At 39.1% G+C, this 23,313-nt stretch overlaps 1 protein-coding gene across 6 annotated transcripts in view; it reads right to left on the bottom strand.

Annotated features, from left to right (window-relative positions):
• The window catches only part of LOC149203912 (uncharacterized), a 387,797-nt gene that overhangs the window by 342,317 nt on the left and 22,167 nt on the right, over positions 1 to 23,313 (bottom strand). For all 6 annotated transcript variants that reach the window (XR_016253984.1, XR_016253983.1, XM_089403610.1 and 3 more), the window contains 2 exons: positions 17,452 to 17,556; positions 17,229 to 17,300 (listed from right to left, as the gene is read on the bottom strand). Coding sequence is in view for 4 of the 6 variants with exons in the window: in XM_089403610.1 (XP_089259736.1) it covers positions 17,229 to 17,300; positions 17,452 to 17,556 (177 nt within the window). In the remaining 2 variants the exon portion in view is untranslated. The remainder of the gene's footprint in view (positions 1 to 17,228; positions 17,301 to 17,451; positions 17,557 to 23,313) is intronic.

The following is a 23,313-nucleotide window of genomic DNA, read 5'->3' as shown; positions in this document are numbered from 1 at the left end:
TAAATTTTTAAATTTCTTAATTTTTATTTATTTTATTATTTTATTTCATTTCTTAAATGGATCATCGAACTAAGCCTTTGGAAACATCACCTAGGACCTAGGACTTAGGACTCACGAGGGGATTTAAAACATTTTCAACCCTCAAGACACATTTCATGATGACTTTTTACAATTTACATCTCAAGGGGACAAACCCACTTAATACAGACCCTCACAAAACACCCAGTTCTGCGACACAACTATAATCTAGCAGATCAACACACTAGGATTCTCCTAAAGTTCTAATGACAAAATCCATCCCGGCTTTGGGGTCAGGTTTGAAGGAAAACTCTGCCGATCCATGGATCGGTGAGACGAAAAACCTTCCGGGACGTAGATTACCACTAGAAAATTAGGTCCACCTAGGCAATACACATACACGACTCATGTCTGCTAAGATTATTTACAATTCATACATGCAGACTGGGTTTACAATCAAAATGATCAAGCTGCTGATGACTGCAGGATGGCACGGAAACGCTGATCAGGTGCTGCCCCTTCTTGCAAAGAAGGGGGTGTACTGCATGGGTAGTTGACCAGTAGTGGTCAACATCTGGCTCTACTTGGGGACACGTTGCTGCACTGTAGGAATGTGAGAATCCAGAATCTGCACCCATACAACACACAGATAAAAATAAGTAGCGTCCATTCAGAAATCATCATATACATTAAGCACAATAAAGATAAAAGCTCTTCATTTATTAACTATCTAAAGCAGAAACGAAAATGCGGAAAAAACAAGGAGTAGGGTTAGAAATACGATACAAAGGATGCCCTACGGCATCAGATGTGTTCAATATAGTGCATACTGAGCATTTGCCTGCTTTCAGGCAAATCTGTCGGCTGCTTGTCGGATGTGCCATGTCCAATTTTGCATATGGTAGGACTCTTTCCTATCCGAAAATCAAGCTGCTCGCGGCCGTCTGATGCGTCAAATCTTCTTCTTATTTTCTTTATCTTGCGCTTTTTCTTTCTGGCAGGTTGAATTACTGATGATCTGGTACTTTCTGTTTCAAAACTATCAGATGAAGTATGCGTGATATGTCTTTCTTTATCCCGCATCTGATCCTTATGTCTATCAGGATCACCTTCAATTAACCATCTTTCAATCGAATCAATAACCTCCTCATAATAAGATGGAGCTTGTTGCAAAAAATGAGAAGGCTCCTGATCTGTTGATGTTTGCTGGTTTCTCTCATCTTCCAATTGCTGAAACCTTTGAACCTGTATTCTAATGGCATCCATCTGTCTAGAGTGTTCAACCTTTATATCACCGATTTGTCTGGCATGATGTTCTTCCATGTCTTTTATCACTTTATGGTTCTTTTCCTTTATGTCCATCAAGTAATGCTGCATGAAATTTATTTCTTCTTTATGATTCGCTTGCATGTCAGCCAACTGATTATTATGATTGAACGTCATGATAGTCATTTCCTCTTCCATAGTTAGTAACTTGTTTTGCATAGAGTCAATTTCCCTATCATGATCAACTTTCATGGTCACCATATTTTCCTCTAAGACTGACATCTTGCTTTCCATGCTTCTAATTTCTGTTTCATATTTAGTGTTCATGGCCTCAATTTCTTTAGCATGCTGATTTTGCGTGACTTCAATCTCCCTATTACGTTTTTCCAGGTGGGTGCATAAAGTTTTCACATCATTGACATAATTAGTTTGGTTGATTTCCATATTTCTTACCAACATCATTAGATCTCGTAAAATTTGCTTTTGCTCTTCCCTTTCATTGTCATTTGTCCCTGATTTTTCACTATCATGAACTTGATCTGCAATATTTCCAGTGGATGACACATTCTGACATGATGAATCGTCTTGGGATCTTTCAGCTGGACCTCTTATCAAATTACTTTCATTCTGTTGCACAATTTTAGAGGCAGAAGGCAAGCTGTTTGGACTATCATATCTATCTTTAAAAGCATTGAGAATGTCTTGTAAAGAAGTGAAAAAATCATTAGGAAAATTATTAAACCAATTCAAGGCATCACCCTCTAAAGAATGGACAAATAGACGCATCTTGAAATCTTCATGATTATATTGAGGAAATCTACAATATAAGATCATTACACAAGTAAACATGTTTAAATGTTGTTTAACAGTGACCGAATCACCACCCGAGAACTTAAATAATTTAGAAATGGCCTCTTTCGGAAGATCATGGAGATTATCAGTAAAATGACATGGTTTACATGAATAATCCATGATGAACAGTAAGGGATCAAATGGATGATAGAAAGATATTTCTGCTCAAGAAAATTAAGAGATGAAAGAAGTGGAGTCGCCACTTGAACAATGAATCTGATTCTAGGATCCAAAAAGTAACCACAAGCAGATATGCGGGAGGCTTCTTGTATGGGAAAAATAAGAAAATGGAGTCGCCACCCAAACAAGAAACACACCGAAGATATGCTGATGAGGCAGTGAAAGATCCAAATGATAACCCCCAAAGGTTGAATCTGCCAGCTCAAAATGAGAGATGAGAAAGATGAATGTCGATGAAACCTCCAGGAACAGAAAAACTCTATCCCCGGCAACGGCGCCAAAAAATGTTGGTGTTGCCAGGCCAGATGAAAAGATAAAAATGAGAAGAAAGATTGTCGTTAAAACACCGAGAAAACAATGTCCCCGGCAACGGCGCCAAAAAATGTTGTCGTTGCCGGCTCAAACGAATGATAGACAGATGAACGATGAATGATGAAATGCCGAGAAAACAAAGTCCCCGGCAACGGCGCCAAAAAATGTTGTCGCGCGGATTGACACGACAACGCTCAGACCGGGGGCTGTCACTCTGATCCCCGATCCCTCCGTTTAAGCCTGTCTCCCGCGGCTAAGGGGGGTAGTCCCTATGAGATGATGAGACCAACTGTCGACCAGTTGGTTGGGAGACACGAGATACGATATAAAAAGCACTCGATGGATTTGATTAATTTAGCAGACCAGTGCCTTAAGAGATTGTGGTTAAAACGATTACTTGTTAAATGATATAAAAATATGAACCATGAACAGCAATCATCTATCATCAGCTAAATCACAATGCTCTTAGAATGACCAAACGATATCCAGCAATTGAGAATTTTCAAAAAAAATGAATGCTTTAAACCACCACGAACCATAAACCATTAACCAGATATCAATTTCGCATCTCGACTTGAAAAATTTAGATCTCAGCATGACAATTCCCAAAAATAACTGGACCTAAAAATTTCCAAAAAAAAAAAAAACAAAATTATATTTTTTCAATTTTTTTTTTTTTTTTAAGATTTAAAATAAAATAAAAAAAATCTAACCATTAAAAAATTTAAAATTAAAATATGTACAAATCTAATTTAAAACATTATAAATCTAAATTCTAAAAATAAAACTAACACATTAAAAATTAATTAAATCAAATCTAAATAAACAAGATTAAATCAAAATCTAATTAAATTTTTTTTTTTTTTTTTTTTAAATAAAAATTATATCTATCAAAATGAAACGATTTAAAATCTAAAACCTTAACCAAAAGTCTAAAACATAAATATAAAACCTAAATATTAAAATCTATTTTAAATTATAAATCAAAACTATACAAATTTTAGATTTAAACTAACCTAAAAAAATCAAATTAAAATCTAAAAAAGGAAATTACGTAACCACACAAAAACCCTAAAACTAAACCTATGCAAATAATAAAAAAACGCGTATCTAAATCCTAATCGACTCAAGGGGCCGAAATGACTTACGCATGAATCGAAATTGGTTGTTCGAACAGAGAACCGTAAACCCAAAAACGCTGAACGTGACCCAAACGAAAATTCACTACGCGTAAAGCATAAACCCACGACCAGGACGGCGGCAAAAAATTTGAAATCGATTACATATTACCTGGAAGACAGATACGCAGGCTCTTGAAGATATTACCTTGCTGGTTTGACGTGATGACCTGCGCTTTAGAACGCACCACAAATCCGGTTTTCATTCACGCTGAGGACTGAAGAACCCTTGCATGAGTGAGGCTGTTACATCGACAAATGCTGGATTTAAACCACTGTTTGTAGGCGTGAAGGAATACTGAGCAAGTTTCTGAGGAAAGGATTGCAGGTTCCTGCCCGAAAGTGAAGAGAACGGACAGCGTGTATTGCTGATGGGATATGGTCTCGAAACCCTGGCTCAGCAAAGGATGGATGCACAAGCATATAAACAGTGAATCGATTTAGCAGCCAGATTCGATTCTCTACAAATGACAGCGGCAGCAAACACCTGGGTACCCAGATTTGGCATAGAGAAGATCATACTATTGTGCCTTCTGTTGACTGAGCAAGAATGAGACGAACGGCTTCACGTTGCGTCTTTACACATTATACATAGTTTTGTCTCCTTTCTGCGATGCGTCCGGCATTTGTCTTGAAACATAAGTCCCCCAGCAGTGATTTATAAAACGGATCAATATTTTTCTTTCATCATTAGCCCATAAATGGTTCTGGCTGGTTCATGCAGCAGCAAAGGTTTTGCAGGCAGCTTAATCCCCTGAGTGTGGAAAAAACTGTGGCTACTGGCGAAATAGGGTACGGATGATGGCCCTGAAAATTTAATAATCCTGCAAACCTGAAAGGAAAAGATCACCCAAAGGAAAAATATGCCTAAAACCAAGAAACTGAAAACCCTAATTGAACCTGAAAATAATTTTGAAACCCTAGAACAGTTGATAAATGTACAGATTTTTGGCCCCTTAACAGCCAGATTTAGCAGTAAGCACAGAAAATATTTTAAGAATAAAAATTTGAGATTTTCACTGTGAAGAACTTCAGAAAAAAAATGTCTCATGCAAATCAGATAAATAAACCGAATGATAGACCCAGGGTCAAATCCAACTGGGCTCAGCAAAAAATGCTTGCGGGAGTTGGCTGGTTCAGCCGAGAACTTCCCCGAACGCCCACAAAATTTCCTTCAATAATGTTTTCTGCACAGCTCAAAACAACTGTCAATAAAGAGGGCAAAAATGCTGCTAGATCTCAGGAAGTAATGGAGATACCTGCCATTACTTCAGAAACCCTAACAGCACCCAAACCCCAGCAAGTGAACAAGATACCTGTGCTCACAATACTCTACAAAAAGCTATTATTAACGGCTGAAAATAACATATGCAGAAAATTTAAACAATCTCACAGCATTTCAAGAGAGTAACACCAGCAAGATATGGACCCCAAAGTCTTCTTTTATTAACCAGAAACAGATTTACAAGAGAGCTTCTTCAGTATCAGACTCACAGATCCAATGATCTGAAATGACCACCTAAGACCCTATATAAAGGATATGATCCCAATGGCTAGTTCGAATGATCCATGTAGAAATGATCTCGACCGTTGATGAGGATCAAGACATCTCTTGATCTCATCCGTCGATTTATTCACTTAAAATATTATTATTTTATTTTATTTTTTTTTCATTTTTTATTTTTTTAATTTTTTTTATTTTTTATTTATTTCATTTTTTAAATTTTTTAATTTTTTATTATTTATTATTTTATTTTATTTTTTTAAATTTTTAAATTTCTTAATTTTTATTTATTTTATTATTTTATTTCATTTCTTAAATGGATCATCGAACTAAGCCTTTGGAAACATCACCTAGGACCTAGGACTTAGGACTCACGAGGGGATTTAAAACATTTTCAACCCTCAAGACACATTTCATGATGACTTTTTACAATTTACATCTCAAGGGGACAAACCCACTTAATACAGACCCTCACAAAACACCCAGTTCTGCGACACAACTATAATCTAGCAGATCAACACACTAGGATTCTCCTAAAGTTCTAATGACAAAATCCATCCCGGCTTTGGGGTCAGGTTTGAAGGAAAACTCTGCCGATCCATGGATCGGTGAGACGAAAAACCTTCCGGGACGTAGATTACCACTAGAAAATTAGGTCCACCTAGGCAATACACATAAACGACTCATGTCTGCTAAGATTATTTACAATTCATACATGCAGACTGGGTTTACAATCAAAATGATCAAGCTGCTGATGACTGCAGGATGGCACGGAAACGCTGATCAGGTGCTGCCCCTTCTTGCAAAGAAAAGGGGGGTGTACTGCATGGGTAGTTGACCAGTAGTGGTCAACATCTGGCTCTACTTGGGGACACGTTGCTGCACTGTAGGAATGTGAGAATCCAGAATCTGCACCCATACAACACACAAATAAAAATAAGTAGCGTCCATTCCAAAATCATCATATACATTAAGCACAATAAAGATAAAAGCTCTTCATTTATTAACTATCTAAAGCAGAAACGAAAATGCGGAAAAAACAAGGAGTAGGGTTAGAAATACGATACAAAGGATGCCCTACGACATCAGATGTGTTCAATATAGTGCATACTGAGCATTTGCCTGCTTTCAGGCAAATCTGTCGGCTGTTTGTCGGATGTGCCATGTCCAATTTTGCATATGGTAGGACTCTTTCCTATCCGAAAATCAAGCTGCTCGCGGCCGTCTGATGCGTCAAATCTTCTTCTTATTTTCTTTCTCTTGCGCTTTTTCTTTCTGGCAGGTTGAATTACTGATGATCTGGTACTTTCTGTTTCAAAACTATCAGATGAAGTATGCGTGATATGTCTTTCTTTATCCCGCATCTGATCCTTATGTCTATCAGGATCACCTTCAATTAACCATCTTTCAATCGAATCAATAACCTCCTCATAATAAGATGGAGCTTGTTGCAAAAAATGAGAAGGCTCCTGATCTGTTGATGTTTGCTGGTTTCTTTCATCTTCCAATTGCTGAAACCTTTGAACCTGTATTCTAATGGCATCCATCTGTCTAGAGTGTTCAACCTTTATATCACCGATTTGTCTGGCATGATGTTCTTCCATGTCTTTTATCACTTTATGGTTCTTTTCCTTTATGTCCATCAAGTAATGATGCATGAAATTTATTTCTTCTTTATGATTCGCTTGCATGTCAGCCAACTGATTATTATGATTGAACGTCATGATAGTCATTTCCTCTTCCATAGTTAGTAACTTGTTTTGCATAGAGTCAATTTCCCTATCATGATCAACTTTCATGGTCACCATATTTTCCTCTAAGACTGACATCTTGCTTTGCATGCTTCTAATTTCTGTTTCATATTTAGTGTTCATGGCCTCAATTTCTTTAGCATGCTGATTTTGCGTGACTTCAATCTCCCTATTACGTTTTTCCAGGTGGGTGCATAAAGTTTTCACATCATTGACATAATTAGTTTGGTTGATTTCCATATTTCTTACCAGCATCATTAGATCTCGTAAAATTTGTTTTTGCTCTTCCCTTTCATTGTCATTTGTCCCTGATTTTTCACTATCATGAACTTGATCTGCAATATTTCCAGTGGATGACACATTCTGACATGATGAATCGTCTTGGGATCTTTCAGCTGGACCTCTTATCAAATTACTTTCATTCTGTTGCACAATTTTAGAGGCAGAAGGCAAGCTGTTTGGACTATCATATCTATCTTTAAAAGCATTGAGAATGTCTTGTAAAGAAGTGAAAAAATCATTAGGAAAATTATTAAACCAATTCAAGGCATCACCCTCTAAAGAATGGACAAATAGACGCATCTTGAAATCTTCATGATTATATTGAGGAAATCTACAATATAAGATCATTACACAAGTAAACATGTTTAAATGCTGTTTAACAGTGACCGAATCACCACCCGAGAACTTAAATAATTTAGAAATGGCTTCTTTTGGAAGATCATGGAGATTATCAGTAAAATGACATGGTTTACATGAATAATCCATGATGAACAGTAAGGGATCAAATGGATGATAGAAAGAGATTTCTGCTCAAGAAAATTAAGAGATGAAAGAAGTGGAGTCCCCACTTGAACAATGAATCTGATTCTAGGATCCAAAAAGTAACCACAAGCAGATATGCGGGAGGCTTCTTGTATGGGAAAAATAAGAAAATGGAGTCGCCACCCAAACAAGAAACACACCGAAGATATGCTGATGAGGCAGTGAAAGATCCAAATGATAACTTAGAGTTATAGACGGTAAGAGAAGCTTAGAGATAACGTCTCTCGGGATCTCAAAAGGACCCTTGCTAAACCCCAACCATTGTATCCTGAAGGGTGGGGCCTTGCCTTAATGCAGAGAAGAGGGAAGCTCCCCCAAAGGTTGAATCTGCCAGCTCAAAATGAGAGATGAGAAAGATGAATGTCGATGAAACCTCCAGGAACAGAAAAACTCTATCCCCGGCAACGGCGCCAAAAAATGTTGGCGTTGCCGGGCCAGATGAAAAGATAAAAATGAGAAGAAAGATTGTCGTTAAAACACCGAGAAAACAATGTCCCCGGCAACGGCGCCAAAAAATGTTGTCGTTGCCGGCTCAAACGAATGATAGACAGATGAACGATGAATGATGAAATGCCGAGAAAACAAAGTCCCCGGCAACGGCGCCAAAAAATGTTGTCGCGCGGATTGACACGACAACGCTCAGACCGGGGGCTGTCACTCTGATCCTCGATCCCTCCGTTTAAGCCTGTCTCCCGCGGCTAAGGGGGGTAGTCCCTGTGAGATGATGAGACCAACTGTCGATCAGTTGGTTGGGAGACACGAGATACGATATAAAAAGCACTCGATGGATTTGATTAATTTAGCAGACCAATGCCTTAAGAGATTGTCGTTAAAACGATTACTTGTTAAATGATATAAAAGTATGGACCATGAACAGCAATCATCTATCATCAGCTAAATCACAATGCTCTTAGAATGACCAAACGATATCCAGCAATTGAGAATTTTCAAAAAAAATGAATGCTTTAAACCACCACGAACCATAAACCATTAACCAGATATCAATTTCGCATCTCGACTTGAAAAATTTAGATCTCAGCATGACAATTCCCAAAAATAACTGGACCTACAAATTTCCAAAAAAAAAAAATTATATTTTTTCAATTTTTTTTTTTTTAAGATTTAAAATAAAATAAAAAAAAATCTAACCATTAAAAAATTTAAAATTAAAATATGTACAAATCTAATTTAAAACATTATAAATCTAAATTCTAAAAATAAAACTAACACATTAAAAATTAATTAAATCAAATCTAAATAAACAAGATTAAATCAAAATCTAATTAAATTTTTTATTTTTATTTTTTAAATAAAAATTATATCTATCAAAATGAAACGATTTAAAATCTAAAACCTTAACCAAAAATCTAAAACATAAATCTAAAACCTAAATATTAAAATCTATTTTAAATTATAAATCAAAACTATACAAATTTTAGATTTAAACTAACCTAAAAAAATCAAATTAAAATCTAAAAAAAGGAAATTACGTAACCACACAAAAACCCTAAAACTAAACCTATGCAAATAATAAAAAAACGCGTATCTAAATCCTAATCGACTCAAGGGGCCGAAATGACTTACGCATGAATCGAAATTGGTTGTTCGAACAGAGAACCGTAAACCCAAAAACGCTGAACGTGACCCAAACGAAAATTCACTACGCGTAAAGCATAAACCCACGACCAGGACGGCGGCAAAAAATTTGAAATCGATTACATATTACCTGGAAGACAGATACGCAGGCTCTTGAAGATATTACCTTGCTGGTTTGACGTGATGACCTGCGCTTCAGAACGCACCACAAATCCGGATTTCATTCACGCTGAGGACTGAAGAACCCTTGCATGAGTGAGGCTGTTACATCGACAAATGCTGGATTTAAACCACTGTTTGTAGGCGTGAAGGAATACTGAGCAAGTTTCTGAGGAAAGGATTGCAGGTTCCTGCCTGAAAGTGAAGAGAACGGACAGCGTGTATTGCTGATGGGATATGGTCTCGAAACCCTGGCTCGGCAAAGGATGGATGCACAAGCATATAAACAGTGAATCGATTTAGCAGCCAGATTCAATTCTCTACAAATGACAGCGGCAGCAAACACCTGGGTACCCAGATTTGGCATAGAGAAGATCATACTATTGTGCCTTCTGTTGACTGAGCAAGAATGAGACGAACGGCTTCACGTTGCGTCTTTACACATTATACATAGTTTTGTCTCCTTTCTGCGATGCGTCCGGCATTTGTCTTGAAACATAAGTCCCCAACAGTGATTTACAAAACGGATCAATATTTTTCTTTCATCATTAGCCCATAAATGGTTCTGGCTGGTTCATGCAGCAGCAAAGGTTTTGCAGGCAGCTTAATCCCCTGAGTGTGGAAAAAACTGTGGCTACTGGCGAAATAGGGTACGGATGATGGCCCTGAAAATTTAATAATCCTGAAAGGAAAAGATCACCCAAAGGAAAAATATGCCTAAAACCAAGAAACTGAAAACCCTAATTGAACCTGAAAATAATTTTGAAACCCTAGAACAGTTGATAAATGTACAGATTTTTGGCCCCTTAACAGCCAGATTTAGCAGTAAGCACAGAAAATATTTTAAGAATAAAAATTTGAGATTTTCACTGTGAAGAACTTCAGAAAAAAAAATATCTCATGCAAATCAGATAAATAAACCGAATGATAGACCCAGGGTCAAATCCAACTGGGCTCAGCAAAAAATGCTTGCGGGAGTTGGCTGGTTCAGCCGAGAACTTCCCCGAACGCCCACAAAATTTCCTTCAATAATGTTTTCTGCACAGCTCAAAACAACTGTCAATAAAGAGGGCAAAAATGCTGCTAGATCTCAGGAAGTAATGGAGATACCTGCCATTACTTCAGAAACCCTAACAGCACCCAAACCCCAGCAAGTGAACAAGATACCTGTGCTCACAATACTCTACAAAAAGCTATTATTAACGGCTGAAAATAACATATGCAGAAAATTTAAACAATCTCACAGCATTTCAAGAGAGTAACACCAGCAAGATATGGACCCCAAAGTCTTCTTTTATTAACCAGAAACAGATTTACAAGAGAGCTTCTTCAGTATCAGACTCACAGATCCAATGATCTGAAATGACCACCTAAGACCCTATATAAAGGACATGATCCCAATGGCTAGTTCGAATGATCCATGTAGAAATAATCTCGACCGTTGATGAGGATCAAGACATCTCTTGATCTCATCCGTCGATTTATTCACTTAAAATATTATTATTTTATTTTTATTTTTTTTCATTTTTTATTTTTTTAATTTTTTATTATTTTTTATTTATTTCATTTTTAAAAATTTTTAATTTTTTATTATTTATTATTTTATTTTATTTTTTTAAATTTTTAAATTTCTCAATTTTTATTTATTTTATTATTTTATTTCATTTCTTAAATGGATCATCGAACTAAGCCTTTGGAATCACCTAGGACCTAGGACTTAGGACTCACGAGGGGATTTAAAACATTTTCAACCCTCAAGACACATTTCATGATGACTTTTTACAATTTACATCTCAAGGGGACAAACCCACTTAATACAGACCCTCACAAAACACCCAGTTCTGCGACACAACTATAATCTAGCAGATCAACACACTAGGATTCTCCTAAAGTTCTAATGACAAAATCCATCCCGGCTTTGGGGTCAGGTTTGAAGGAAAACTCTGCCGATCCATGGATCGGTGAGACGAAAAACCTTCCGGGACGTAGATTACCACTAGAAAATTAGGTCCACCTAGGCAATACACATACACGACTCATGTCTGCTAAGATTATTTACAATTCATACATGCAGACTGGGTTTACAATCAAAATGATCAAGCTGCTGATGACTGCAGGATGGCACGGAAACGCTGATCAGGTGTTGCCCCTTCTTGCAAAGAAGGGGGTGTACTGCATGGGTAGTTGACCAGTAGTGGTCAACAAGTCTATACCTTCCTTCTAGGAGAAGCCACAAGCGACAAAACGAGCCTTATACTTTTCCGCACTTCCATCAACTGCATGCTTTATCTTGTAAAGCCATTTTGAAGTGACACTGTTTTGTCCTAGGGTTTGGGGACCACATCCCAAACATCGTTTTTCATAATGGACTCATATTCCTCGGTCATAGCATCCTTCCATACTCGATGCTTGACGACATCTGTGAATGATGAAGGCTCATTTTGGATGATCGTGCTCATGATGGGCAGGTACGCCTGATAACTGTTCGGCTTCTTACTTTCACGAAAGATTCCTCAAGGTACAATGTGTCCTTCAGCATCATCAAGTGTGCCCCCTAAGCCATGAAGGCCTCTTCCTAGAAGAGGAAGGCTCTTGCGGAGGAGGATCAATAGGATCCTTAGGTTCTTCCACATCGGGCATCATCTCATCTTCCTCTTCCTTTGGTTCCCCAGTGTCAGCTTCTTTAGATCCCCTTAAAGTAGGAAGATTGTCTACTTTGCTAAGAGCCATATCTTCGTCAAAGGTGACATCATGACTAATCTCGACTTCCCTTTGACCAGCTACATAGATTCTATAGCCCTTAGTATTTTCGCTATAGCCCACGAAGATTCCTTTCTTTCCAGATGCACCCAATTTATTCCTTTTCTCTTTTGGCACATGAAAATATACAAGGCTTCCAAAAATTATAAAATGAGATACGTCGGGTTTCTTACCAGTGAACATTTCTTCGGGAGTCTTGGAACCCACTGCTTTATGAGGGCATCAGTTTTGTACATATACGGCGGTATTTGCAGCGTCGGCCCATAGAATCTTCGAAAGTCTTTGATCATGGAGCATAGCACAGACAGCTTCCACAATTGTACGATTCTTCCTTTCCGCCACACCATTCTGCTCAGGAGTATATGGTGTAGTAGTCTCCCTCTTAATGCTAGCCTCTTTACAAAAGTAATGAAACTCATTGGATTCATATTCAATCCCATTGTCACTCCTTAAGATCTTGATCTTCTTTTCGGTTTGATTCTCGATCAAGGCTTTGAAGTGCCGAAACCAGGAGAACACTTCATCCTTCTTTTTCAAGAAGTATATCCAAGTCTTCCGAGAATAATCATCTGTAAAAGTGAGGATATAAATATCCTCCCAAGGAGTTCACAAGCATCATACCGGATATGTCTGAGTGAACCAACTGCAATATATCGGAGGTCTTGCTTTGGCATGAGGGGAATGGTCCCCTTTTGAGCTTTCTTTCAGCACATCCTGGACATACACCTTATTTCTCTAATCTGAACTCGGGCATCCCGGTCACCATTTTTCTTACATCGGGTAGAGCTTTATAATAAAGGTGAGCAAACCTCCGATGCCATAGTTCGGACTGAAGAATGTGTCACAAGACATGACACCCAGCAGACTTCCTCCGACCTGATATAATGAATCAACTCAAAACCCAAGAATAAAAGCATCTTTAAAGTTCTTTTTCCATACACATACCTTTCCATCACTGAAAGCCACCTTGTAGCTTTTGTCCTCCATTGCCGAAATGGACACCAGGTTCTTTTTTAGATCGGGTACATATAATACATCTTATAAGTGAATGGTATTACCCTGATTCAATTGAAGAGTGACATTTCCTACGCCTTTCATGGGATATTTTGAATTATCTCCAACAACAATTTCCAGGTTGGTTTCCTTCTCTATCAAATTATAGAGAGCTTCTTTGTAACCAGTGAAGTGCCTTGAGGCACCACTATCAATAAACCAATTTCCCAGCGAATCCGGGGGAGCAGTGGTAGATAGAGCAACTAGTACATAATATTCATCTTGCTTATTGTTAACAGTGTTAGATTCATCCTTGGAATTTCTTGCCTTCTTGAATGGTTGTCCTCTTCCTTGATTTCTGGCAGTTCTTTTACCTTTGCCATTTGACCTGCCATTCCTTTGATTGCCTTGAGAGGGATTTTGATCATTGTCCCAGTGTGAGTCCCTTTTATCAAGGCACTCCCTTGCATAGTGACCTGTTTTATTGCAATTGTAACATCGTCCTTTTCTTCCACCCTTTGGTCCAGCCTTTCCTTTGAATTTAGCCCCGGAATTGTTTCTTCTTTTAGTATGAGAAGAAAAGGCAGAGGAATGACCTTTAAGTATGGGCATCTCTTGCTCTTCCATCCTCGTTTCTTCTTGAATGCATCTGGCCATTAATTCCTCAAATCCAGGAATTACGTTATTGTTGAGAAGAGTAGTCCTGAATATATACCATTCAGATGGCAGTCCTCCAAGAGTTGTGAGTGTCATTTCCCTGTCAGGAATTACTTCCCCAATATATAGGATATCGCTCTTGATCTCGGTGATCCTTAAGAAATATGCTTGCATACTCTCATCTTTGCCCTTCTTAATTTCCTTCAGCTTATTTCTAAGAAACAAGACTTGATTTGCATCATTAACTTTAAATAAAACTTGCCAGTCTATCGTAGATTTCCTTGGAGGTGTTCAGCGCAATAACATAGGCCACCAAGCGTTTGTCAATAGAGTCCCGGATGATCTTCCTTGCTTTGACTTCTCCCTTGGTCCATTTGTTCCTAGCAGCAGTGGATGCATTTGATGGAGGCTCAACAATCCCGCCTCTCACATGGTCCCACACTTCCTGCTCTTCTAATGTTAGATCTAGAGACATCTTCCATCCGTGATAGTCAGACTTCTCACGGAGTTTGTCTTCAGCGGGGAAGTGTGTTAAGGACCCCATGATTTCCTTTTAAGATAGCCTTGCCAACCTTCTCTTCGGTGATTGCTCTTGCTTGGGCTTTGTCTTCACCTCAGCTCCGGTACCATGTTAAATTATGGTATGTTCTATGCTTAGAGCAGTTTACTTATTTTACTTCTTATTAGCCACAGATTAGCAATCACATATACATTAAGTAAAGTGCAGATAGAACATAAATGATGAACAGAAAACAAGCCAAGACAAGAGACACAAAATGTGGTGGCTAGCCAGAGACAAACCCCAATGCGGGGAAACCCTTTGATCAAATCTTCTTTTATCTTCAATAGGTTAGCAGAGAGAAATAGTACAAAATTTGATTTCTGTAATTTTATATCAGCAGCAGCAAACCCTAGATCAGCAAAGTCAAACTTGGTCAAACTAGCTGAAATTGACCTCTAAAATACTTGGTCAATTTCCGGTCAACTTGACCTCGAATAGCCTGAAGAAACAGCCCTTGAACAGCCCCAAAAGTTCAGTCAATTTGCAGATTTCTGAAGTCAACTGCATCCCTAAACTAGGGCAGTCAATACCGGTCAAACCAGAGGTCAGATCACCTCGATTTTCGTGCCAAAAGTTGCGGCCTGCCTAGGAGGGGCAACCACACCCAATCCGCACTTCTTGGAAGGTCAACACTTGGTCAACGCTGGTCAAAGAGATGACCTGCTGCTCTAGCGTCCTTTCTGCGTCTTCTTTGCCCTAGGACGTCTTCCTTTCAGCCACACGTGTGAGAGAGAGAGGCGCTCCTTTTATGCGTAGGAGAGAGAGAGAGAGAGAAGATGAGTGAGTTGAATTGTCTAAATGAGGATAATGCTCCTTGTATTTATATGCAAACGTTGAGGTTGAATAGACATGACTGTTGGGCTTCTGAGCCTATATAAGTTTGTTGGCCGACCTTGACAATTTGTCCATAATCAAAATAAATTCATATCTCCATAAATACTTATCGGAATCGGATGATCTTTAGATCAACCCTACACCTCTCAATGAGAGGAATCTAGGAAAAATATCAGAAGCCATAAATAAGGTGATCCACATGGAGTTTGGCCCTAGTTTCCAATTTTAACAAAACAAGTAGGAGATTTTAAACCAGTAATTGCAGTAGGGGTTTCCGATGTGTTAGATTCAGGGATTTTCACACATCATGATAGTATTAAGACCGGAGGGCTCTATGTCTCTTGGGCTTGTCTTCACCTCAGCTTGATACCATGTTAATTTTTCATCAATTGTTCTATGTTGCAACTATTAATTCAACAATAGCATCCAATTTAACAATTTCCACTTCTTCAATTTAACCAATGAGAGTAAAGCATTAGTAGATAGAACAATTATTCAAATGCACAATGAAAGACAGCCAAGAGACAAGAGACAATATTTGGTCAATGACTAGGGAAAAACCCCACAAGGGGGAAAACCCTTTGCAATTCTTCTTCTATTAGATTGTCTTCAAATGTTCAACAAAGAGAGTACATCATCCAAGAGTCAAAGTCAAACTTTGACTAGCCAATATCCACAACCAATATCCAATATTCAATCAAATCAAAATGTCATGCCATTTGTCAAATTAGAGACAAGAGATAGAGTCAACAAAAGTCAACTGTAATTCTGTCCAAGTCAACAGCAGTGAAGTCAGCCCTAACCAGTCCACAGAGTCAATGGTCAACCTTCCAAAAGAACTCGGTCAAGGCAGTAATAAATGGGGCCTAGAATGCCAGTCAAAGTCAGCCCAAAACAGTCCCAAAACAGCCAGTCAAACTCAGTCAAAGTCTGCACTTGCTTCTGCAGTCAAACCTGTGGTCAGCCCTGAAGTCAATGCCAGTCAACATGCCCAGATTTCCTCAATCTGTGTGCCCTCCAATGCGGACTAGAGAAACAGAGATATTCTACCCAAAAACGCAATGAAAGATGGTCAAACAGTCCTTGGTCAATGCCAAGAAACAGCCCTGCAATTCAGCCCAATCAGCAAATGACTTCTTCCCTTTGCATGTGTGAGAGATATCCTGCAATTCTGAGCTGTACGAACCAATAGAATGAGGAGAGAGAAGATATGTTTGTGAGTTGATGAGGTGCCAAATGAGGAGGACTCAACTTGTATTTATATGCAACTTGAGGGGTGCCATCTTATCCTTGAGATGTGTCATTTGACCCAAGGCCAACCTTGACAATTTTGTACTTGTGGGCTTGACCTCAAAAATCCACTTTTCCTTATCCGAATTGAGTGCTTCAAAAGTCAATTTTGGTCCTCTCGAAAAGAGGAATTCAATGCAATGGTTGGAATTTGTCACTGAGCTGCCAAATTAACATGCAAAGCACTTCACAAATATACAGTAACTTCCAGTTGACATATAAATGAAACATAATTTATTGCACATGTAAATTGACTGCCAAGAGAACTGAAATGATTGAAAATGGTAGGGCATACCATGTAATCTATATGGTAAATATGGTCAGTTCTTGTAATAACAATATCATCTCTGCTTTTTATGAGTTCTAGGAACTGGGACCACATGGGAGCATCTTTGATATCAATAAAAAAAACAATAACCAATTTACAAGCCCAATCATACAGCCACATGGCATCATCCACAAAGTCAAGTACATGGAAACTTGTGAAATACCTTGTTTGCAAATTGAGGAAGATTTTCATGAGGATTTTCCTGGAAATATCTTGTCAACATTCTGGAATCAAACTGCAGCCCCAAAGTACAAAACAACCCCATGCAAAAACCACATGAAATATTAGAAGATTATACACTTTGAAGAGCTAGAAAAGAGAAATTGATAATTACTACTATATACTGATACGAACACTGCAAAATAACTAAGAGACAAAATTTGCACCTGTGACTCATCCACAGATATTGGAAGAGTGAGGAGATAATCTGATGAAGCTGCTATATCTGCCTCCTTTTTACTATATAGCTTGAAATGCCCCTTTTCCATCACCTTAACAAAAAATAGAAGTGCATGAAAAAAAGATGGGAGTAATATATGCAAACATACATTTCACAATGAAATTTATCTGTAGTATATTATGTGCCATTAAAAGAAAGTAAAAGTAATTTAATTTAATTTAAGAAATCTCAAGAAACAGATAAATTGCACTAAATATAACCCCACTTACACACCAAACATGATATATTTGGATCAATTGAGATCAATCCTTTTAAATAACAGCCACCACCATGAACAATTGTTATACTTATAGCCACCACAATGAATGATTGTTATAGTTCGAAAAACAAGAGAGGGTACTATGTAATAACTAAATTATCTCTAATAACATATTAACTAAATAAATTACAAAGAGATATGTTGGTGAAAACCCACAGACAAAGAGATTTGCATCTATCATTATTTATAACCATCTAATTACACATAAAGCCCCATATAGTGATCTAGAATACTTCCAATAATCTGCTACAGTGGAGACCTAAAATAGTTGTTTCTCTTGCAGCAAAGTCGATTGGTTGTCTCCTTTTGTCTTCATTAGTTCTTGTATTATTCACACTCCCCCCTAATATGAAAAACTATTTAACATGACAATTTATAAATTGCCTTCTATATGGGTCATACATATAGGGTGACAAAGGGTGACACAGAGCCTCCAGAGCAACAGGATCAGTCATTGATTCTCAATTGACAGGGTGAGATCATTTCACTAGTCTTTTGTTCAGTATTCTCTTTATATCCAATTGTTAGTTGAGCATCCTAGAATTGTACTCAGGTTTTCTCCTGCATAATAATAAAACCCTTAGAGTTGCTACACCGGTTTTCCCGCATTGGGTTTTTCTGGGGACTTTTGTCCAAAAATAACGGTGTCCTATGTGTTTCTACTTTCCTTGCTCAATTTCTATGTTTCAAAATCATATTTAATTGGTGTAGGTTGTTTCAGTAATTTACTTCAATGTTTCAAGAAGAAATCTGAAATAAGCTTGTATTGTAATTTACAATCTAGGTGAAGTAGATTCAGTTGGTTGCAGTAGGATTCCTGAGATTGTTAGATCTAGGAATTTTCACATGGTATCAGAGTTATTGATGTGAAACAGGGAAGAGCAGATCTAGCACTGAAGCAAGGACAACTTGCTGCAACAAGCAGCAGTTCGAATCCCCTGAGGGATTGCGCAGTTCTAGCCAAGAGGGCTATATTTTCGTGGGTGTCTCTCTCTAAGTGAGCCGACAGAGAGGTAAGACTGTCGGATCGAGAATTTGTCGAGGCAAAGGGAGCTACGCAAAGCTAGAAGGACGTAGTTTTCTGCAAGCTGAGTGCAGGGCAGAAAAATCGTTAGAAGGAAGAAGCAGATCGCATAGTGAGGGAATACTTCCTCAGTGATTTCTTGCCGAGGAAATCAGTATTTCTCATTTGTTGAACAGCAGAGGAGCAGCAACTTACCAACTCCATCAGGGAGTGTGTAAGGCAGCCTAGGAGCTACACAGTAGGGAGAAAGAGGGAGTTGTTCGACATTTTTCGGAAGATATGGCAACTAGTGGCTTGAGGGATCAGGATAGGTTGGACGAAGCTTCCAACTATGCCATCTGGAAGGCTAGAATGTCTTTCCTTCTAGATGAGCATGGCCTCAAAACATATGTTGATAATGTGGTAGCTGAACCTACGGATGCAGATCCGCTAAAGTACAAGGCTAAGATGTCAAATGCCAAAAGGATGATCCTGGATGGAGTCAAGGATCACGTGGTGTGCCACATTGCTAGCAAAGGAACTGCTAAGGAGATGTGGGATGCCTTGGCCACATTGAATCAGGGATCTTCTGAGCAGTGGAAGATGTACTTAGAACAAAAACTGAGGTCTGCTCAGATCACGAAACTGAAGGAGACCCGTGAAGAGTTGTCGGCTGCGAGGCATACACCTTAGGATTCAAAGTTAGTGAGACTGGCTCTAAATTTCGTCTCGAATGAATGGCAAGCCTTTGTCCAGAGTATCCTGGACAGAGCAACATTGCCAAGTTGGGACGAGATCTGCGCAGCTCTGAAACAAGAAGAGTTGAGGAGAGAACTAATCAAGGTCAAACTTGACAGAAGCAGCAGCAGCAGTGGGTCGAAGCCCAAAGTAGAGAAGGAGGATAACATAGCCCTTGCATCGAAGGGACGGCAAGGGAAACAGAGACGTAAGAAGGACGTCTCCAAGGTGAAATGTTTTAGATGTGGCGAGATGGGCCATTATGCATCCCGGTGTTCTTTGAAGAAAAAGGACAAGGATGAGAAGCATGATCCTAAGGTTGCAGTCACAAAAATCGAACAAGAGGAGTTCACCATGACAGCCAAGATACCTCCAGGATGGAGGTGGGCTAATATCGAACTGTAGTTCAATAGAGCTACAGATGGGCAGGATCCTTGAGGAGCCCACCTCTTGGATCATCACCTTGCTACGGGAGCCCATGATCAGTAGTAGCAGGATGGAAGAGCTTTCAGTGGATGCCATGGAGTGTTGATTCGACAGATGCAGTAGTTAGTAGCGCCAGAATGTGAGCAACGCAGAGCAGAGAGGCAGCAGTGCCAGGAGGCACAGCACAAAGCTTCAGCAGCGCAATGGCTTCAGAAGAGAGCGTGGGACTAGCAGCAGTCAGGATTTCAGCACCGAGGTGTATCCACTGGACAATTGCCCAGTTTTGGGTGTTTTCCATTGCTTCTCTTAGCAACTGAGTTGCAGTACAGATGCAATGTTAGCAATGCTAGCAGCATAGCAGATGTAGCATTTGAGAGAGACCTGCAATACAGATGTAGCAATGGCAGTGGTAGTGTCAAAGGCAGCAGTACAGTAGCAGCAACAGCGCAGTAGTTGGTGGACAGTACGTGAGACATCAGCAGCGTAGAGGACAATGCTTCAGAGTCAAAGCAGTATGCAGTAGAAGTGTATTGCTAGAGCACATTCCTCGCTAAGAGGGAGTGTTGATTTAGGGTAGCATCGGATGTGCTCTAAGCCTCATTTTTTGCAGAGAGGTTTGGGCACATGTATTCCAAAGAACCCAGAAAGCATTTTGGGAAATTCCACCCATAAGTGAATTTATTAAAATAATTAATATTTTTAATGGCGTTCCTAAGTCTAAACTTAGAAAAAATAAAATATTAATGGGTATTAATTTAATCAGGGGTGAAACTTCTAGAAAAAGACACAGATCAAGCCAAAACAATCTGAGCCTTTGATTATGATTTAATCTAGGCCGTTGGTTGTCCAATAGGAAGATATAAGAAGGGGCTTAAGGGTCATTTGGAAAACACAGAGAGATCAAGGAAATCGATTTTCTGAAGTGAGAAGTTCTCAAGAGGAAAATCGATTGAGGAGATTTCTTGCAACAGAGGGGTAGTGAGAACCCAAAAGAAGAATTTCTAGAGAGTACAAGGCAGAGAGAGGACAGAAAGACGTCTAGAGGAAGGTTGACGCTGGCCCACACAGTGCTGACGCAGAGGCAACACAGTGCTGACGCAGAGGCAGCACAGTGCTTGAGGGGAAGTTGAGTTTCCTGCTAAGGGAAGTCGAAATTCAATTATCGGAAGCCAGGGTGTGAGTCCGGGAGGCAGACGGTCGATTTCTCAGCCAGCAGAGGATCCAAAGGAGAGGCAGCGTAATATCCAGGAGGGGTGACGCAAAAACTGCCCAGAGTGACGCAATTCTGCGCAGAGGCCACGCAAAGGGTGATGCAGAGCCTCTAGAGCAGCAGGATCAATCACTGATTCTCCAGTGATAGTGTGAGATCATTTCACCAGTCTTTTTTTTAGTATTCTCTCTATACCAGGTTGCTAGTTGAGCATCTTAGAATTGAACTCAGATTTTCTCCTGCATAATAATAAAACCCTCAGAGTTGTTGCACCGGTTTTCCCGCATTGGGTTTTTCAGGCGACTTTTGTCCAAAAATAACGGTGTCCTATGTGTTTCTACTTTCCTTGCTCAGTTTCTATGTTTCAGAATCATATTTAATTGGTGTAGGCTGCTTCATTAATTTACTTCAATGTTTCAAGAAGAAATATGAAATAAGATTGTAATGTAATTTACAATCTAGGTGAAGTAGATTCAGTTGGTTGCAGTAGAATTCCTGAGATTGTTAGATCTAGGAATTTTCACAGATTATTCTTTACCAATTCACCAAGAAGAATGGAGATCTTTAATTTAGCAATTTCAGCTTCATGATTAAAGGGATTTGGTACCTTTTGAATCCCTTTATGAGCAGCATCCTTCTTTTCTACAGCATCTTTGGGTGTGTCCTATTTCCTCTGCAAGATAGTAACAGGAGACTCCTTCCTTTGGGCACTTGTACTAGGGACATCCTTCTTCACATTGTTGGCTGCCATTTCTTTCTTTGTTGTGTTGTTGATTGGTATTTCCTTTTTCGCTGCATTGTTGCCCACAGTTTTGTTCCTCAAATTATATTGTCACTGCAATTGCATTATGGCATTTTGATATCCCTTCCTATAGTCCTCGGATTCAGTCATCAATACATCACTTTGATACTAAGCAAGTAGCAACTCTTCATCCTCTGCCTCGAAATTTTCAAACAACTCCTTCTCTTCATCTTCTTTAGTCAAATACACATCTTCCTGCCCATCACCAAAAAACAGAATTTGATCTTCTGGTAATTGCTCATCCTCCTCATCTTGATCTTGAGCATAATTCTGCTGAAATGGTGGTCTTACTTGCTGTTGTGACTGCTCCGAACCCTTCTGCTCTCTTGGTTTGTTTGGCAATTATGGTTTCCTTCGAAAATTTGGGTTTCTAATTTGTGGACCAATCTGAGGTTCTCTAGTTGCTGCCCAGTCAGTTAGAGAGATTTTCTCCATCATCTTCTCCATAGTTTTGACCAATGTATCAAACTTAGCATCAGAAGAAGTAGCAGGCTCTTCCTTTATTGTGACTCTTTTCTCTGCTTTCATCTTGGATTTCTTTGCCAACAGGTTAGCCTCCACACTAACTGCATTGTTTTGCGTGTCTTCCAGTGTTGCCAGATTTCTCTCCCTAAGTCGACAGGCCATATTAGGGTCGAAGGCATCGAGATAATGAAGTAAAGCCAACCCGAGAGGAGGCTTTATCTCTGCCAGAATAGAACTGTACACTTTATTCAACCTTACAGAAAAGTCTTGGACAATTTCTCCAAGCTACCTTTTTAGATTATTATGCTCAGCCAGAATTTCCAAGGGATTCTTCTTCTCACCCCACCTTGCAAGAAAAGCATCTTCCAACTCTTGATAATTGGCAAAGGCTCCCGGGCGAGAACTCCTGAACCACTTCTTGACATCACCAGAAAAGCTTTGAGCAAACAATCTGACTTTAACATCATCATGGTCCACTTCCTCCAAATCTACAAAATCACTGACCTTATCAACATGTTTCTTAGCAGTAACTTCTCATGTACCATCATATTGGGGAAGCCTTTGACCGTAATTAAGAGGCAAATCATGAAGCTGAGCAGGCAAAACCAGAGGGGCATATCTCGTTGCCATAACTACTACCTGAGTAGTTGGGTGGCTAGCAGACGGTGTGACAAAAATAACAGATGATGAAAAAACTTGATGGGTAGATGTTGAAACAGATAATGGAGGACCCCAGAATGATGTAAAAACAGAACCAGAACTTGAACTGACTTGTGAAGGGACTGTTTTTTGAGACAAGATTGTCTTTTCAGCAGTTTCCTGAACTTTATTAACCAAACTTTTCAGTTTACTAAACTGCTGAAGAATATTTCGACTAAACTCCTT

Source organism: Pinus tabuliformis, chromosome 2_1 (genome assembly GCF_031772625.1).
Source record: "Pinus tabuliformis cultivar Carrire ecotype Pingquan chromosome 2_1, CPIR1, whole genome shotgun sequence".
Lineage (NCBI taxonomy): Eukaryota > Viridiplantae > Streptophyta > Pinopsida > Pinales > Pinaceae > Pinus > Pinus tabuliformis.
Note: the sequence above shows the minus strand (reverse complement) of the source record. Positions and strands in the feature narration are given on the sequence as shown.